Source organism: Diuraphis noxia, unplaced genomic scaffold (assembly GCF_037042655.1).
Source record: "Diuraphis noxia isolate RWA-SAM2 unplaced genomic scaffold, SU_Dnox_SAM2 contig0001, whole genome shotgun sequence".
In the NCBI taxonomy this organism is placed as follows: domain Eukaryota; kingdom Metazoa; phylum Arthropoda; class Insecta; order Hemiptera; family Aphididae; genus Diuraphis; species Diuraphis noxia.
This window is the reverse complement of record NW_028301711.1, coordinates 91,356,509-91,359,726: the sequence shown is the minus strand read 5'-3', so window position 1 is coordinate 91,359,726 and position 3,218 is coordinate 91,356,509. Positions and strand designations below refer to the sequence as shown.

The 3,218-nt window shown below is 30.3% G+C and overlaps 1 protein-coding gene across 1 annotated transcript; it reads right to left on the bottom strand.

Moving 5' to 3' along the window:
• Nucleotides 1-479: 479 nt before the first annotated feature.
• Nucleotides 480-1,993, bottom strand: LOC149062422 (uncharacterized). Its single transcript, XM_089221826.1, has one exon. It carries the CDS (start codon nucleotides 1,977-1,979, stop codon nucleotides 480-482), a length of 1,500 nt encoding a protein of 499 aa, XP_089077952.1. The 5' UTR covers nucleotides 1,980-1,993.
• Between the last annotated feature and the right edge of the window lie 1,225 nt (nucleotides 1,994-3,218).

Genomic DNA, 3,218 nt, shown 5'->3' with positions numbered 1-3,218 from the left:
ATTGCCATTAGTTAAGACATTGAACATGGAACAAAAAATGCAATTCCGAATTCAACTTATGCAGCTTCTACAAGGTATAAAGCTAACCAATAACACACCTCCATATTTCCAACCACCCGTTCCAATTTTCAACCACAATTCTGGTGTACCGATATCTACATTAAATCATAGTTATAACTAGGGGCCGGAATTATATTCTTTTAAAATAGCCAAAATAAGATGCTAATATTCTCTTAAAAAGTTGAAAATATTCTTCCAATATTCTTTAAAAATCATAATAAAATATGCCATAAATATGCTTTTTTATTAATATATTCTCTTGAACTAAAAATATGCTTTTATATGTAAAATAATTAAACGCGTAATACAAAAAAACTGATATAAATAGGTACATAATATGCAACAAAATTAAGAAAATAATATAAAACTGATATAAATGATTTTTTTAAATTATATTAATCACAATAAGGTATTTTTAATTACGAAAATTTTTGAAAACAGTTAACAACTATATTTTGCTCCATATGTTCCGGTGTCATATTTGTACGACGGTCTGTTAGTATGTTTTTATACGTGCTAAATGAACGTTCGACGTCAACTGAAGTCACGGGAGCATTTTGCAAATCAGTAATCATAGCCGGTGAAAAATTGTCTATAAGTTGAACTTCATTATTTCCATTCAAAACTTTAGCTACGTTTTTCAAAATGATGAGCCCTTGATTTTTTTGTTGAAGTTGATCAATTTTTATTTTTATTTTATTTCCATTTTCTCCGGGTATTTTTTGAAGTTGACCAATTGTATTTTCAATTAGATTGATCGAATCAACAAGAGACACATTAGACTTTTCCAAACTTTTGATGGATGTTACGAGAACAAGAAAATGGGCCTTAATAAATATTAGATCGTTTTGTATGGTTTCTATGTCAAAAACTGATTTACATTTAAGTATTGACTGACTGGGGGATTTTTGGCTACTTAATTCTTCAATAACTTTTTTTAAACCTTGGAAATTATTACAGTTAAAAATAGCAGCTTCCAACCACGTTCCCCATCTGGTTAGTACTGGTTCAGGGGGTAACGGAATATCTGGTAAAATTTCTTTATACACTTGTACATGGTATGGAGATTTTAGAAATACTTTTTTTATGTTATTAATTAATTTATTTATGTCTGGGTACATTTCTCTAACCCTTTCTGCAACCCTATTAAACATGTGAGCTACACATGTAACATGGATTAAGTTGGGATAGAAAACTGCTAGTGACTGTCCCGTTTTCACCATGTACGGTGCAGCATCTGAGAGCATCAACAATACTTTTTCATCATTTCCGCCCAAGGGCCACAGTAATTTTAACCCATCATTCACAAATCGAGCCACAGTAGAATGATTAGTCTTTTCTAAAACTTTACATGTTAAGAGAAAAGAACGAGTCGGATGATTTGACTTCAATATCCCAACCAATAAATTCGCCACATAACGGCCATTTATATCCGTTGTCTCATCAACAGCAAACCAAATATTATTATTGCTTATTTCATTTTTTATACTGGATAAAGTCTTATTATAACAATGTGATAGATAATTTTTTCTTAACAAACTTTCATCGGGTATATGTTTGCCAGTATATTTTTCTAAAAATGCCCGAAATTGTGGATTTTGCAATTTATACCACGGAATATTTGCGGCAACAAGACTCAAACATAAATCTTCATAAAATTCATTTACATTTTTTTTAGAGTTAGATTCTGATAAAAACAATTGTTTTGAAGTGTTTAACTTACGTTTTTGAGCTTCTTGGTGTGAAAATGTATCGACGTGTTGTGATAACTGAGACTTTTTAATGCACGGTACATTTTTATTACACACTTGACAAAAAAGAGTTGTGCCATCAGTTGTAAAATTTATATTGTTTTTATTTAATGGTTGAATCCACTGTGAAATTAAATCTTTTAATTTAGTTGATGGTGTTTTCGGCATTATGAACAAGTAAAAATAAGTAACTATTGAAATATAATGAAACTATAATGTATACCACCTATGTCAACACTACACGACACGCGACACTGCAGTGTTGTACCGTAGGTTCATGTAGTAATACCTAATCGAACGCCTGGAGCTAGCTATTTTTGAAGTGTACCTAGTAATAATTCCATTTTGTTATCTTAGATAAGTCACTTATCTACTACAGACTATTACAGTACATTACTAATGTAGAGCATAAATATCATTATACGGTGGTTAATGGTTATAATACGTATATAATGTATCAATTTTATAACACTATTATTATTTACGCCACTGCAACAAAAAATATCGAATGTCTATAGAAATTAATCGATATATTCTCAAATATTCTTAATAGTACGAAATATTCTTTTATCTTGAAATATTCTCAAATATGCTAAAAAAACTTTTGCCATTAATTAACCGGCTTCATGATTTGTAAAGATTTCGAACCCCCGTCTGACTGCATAGCCTCAAAAAAAATATGCAAAAGAATATAATTCCGGCCCCTAGTTATAACACTTCTATGCCCGTGTACCCGTCTACAATACCGGTGTACAGCCATGACGAATTGGCACAAACAAGTTCAGCTCGAACAATTTCACCGTTGTCTTCAAACAATTCCGTTACTGGATATTGTAGCCAGTTTTCTCCAGACGAACAAAACTTAGTATCAAATACGTCATCGAATAGTATGTAACTTTCAAATAATACACAAGCTAATGTTTAATTTTAATTTTTTTGTTAATCAAATGCTAAGGAGCACAAATAGCATACTAAAAGGTTTATTGTTTTTTTTTTAAATTTTTCATTAAATATAATTTTAATAAATGCAAATATTATGACTAGTTATTTAATGTAATTATAAATGATAAAATAATATAATTATTTATTTTGTATATTTTATTATTACCTCAAAGTAACTGCCAACATCTCTTCTGCTGGTATCGCAGATCTCATAACTGTATCTTGACGCATTATTTTCGTTTTAATTTTATTGAATAGTTCGTCAAATGTGCTTTGTGACATGCGAAAATAATTAAAAAATTTCGCATTGTCAGCTCTCAGCAAGTTATAAAGGTTGTAAAATGCACCATTTAATAATCGTTCACTATTTATTGGGTGAACCCACCATTTTCGATTCACGCGTTTTTTTTTCGTAATACTCGTATAGCGGAGTACACAAAAATTGCAGTATCCAAATCGTCCATC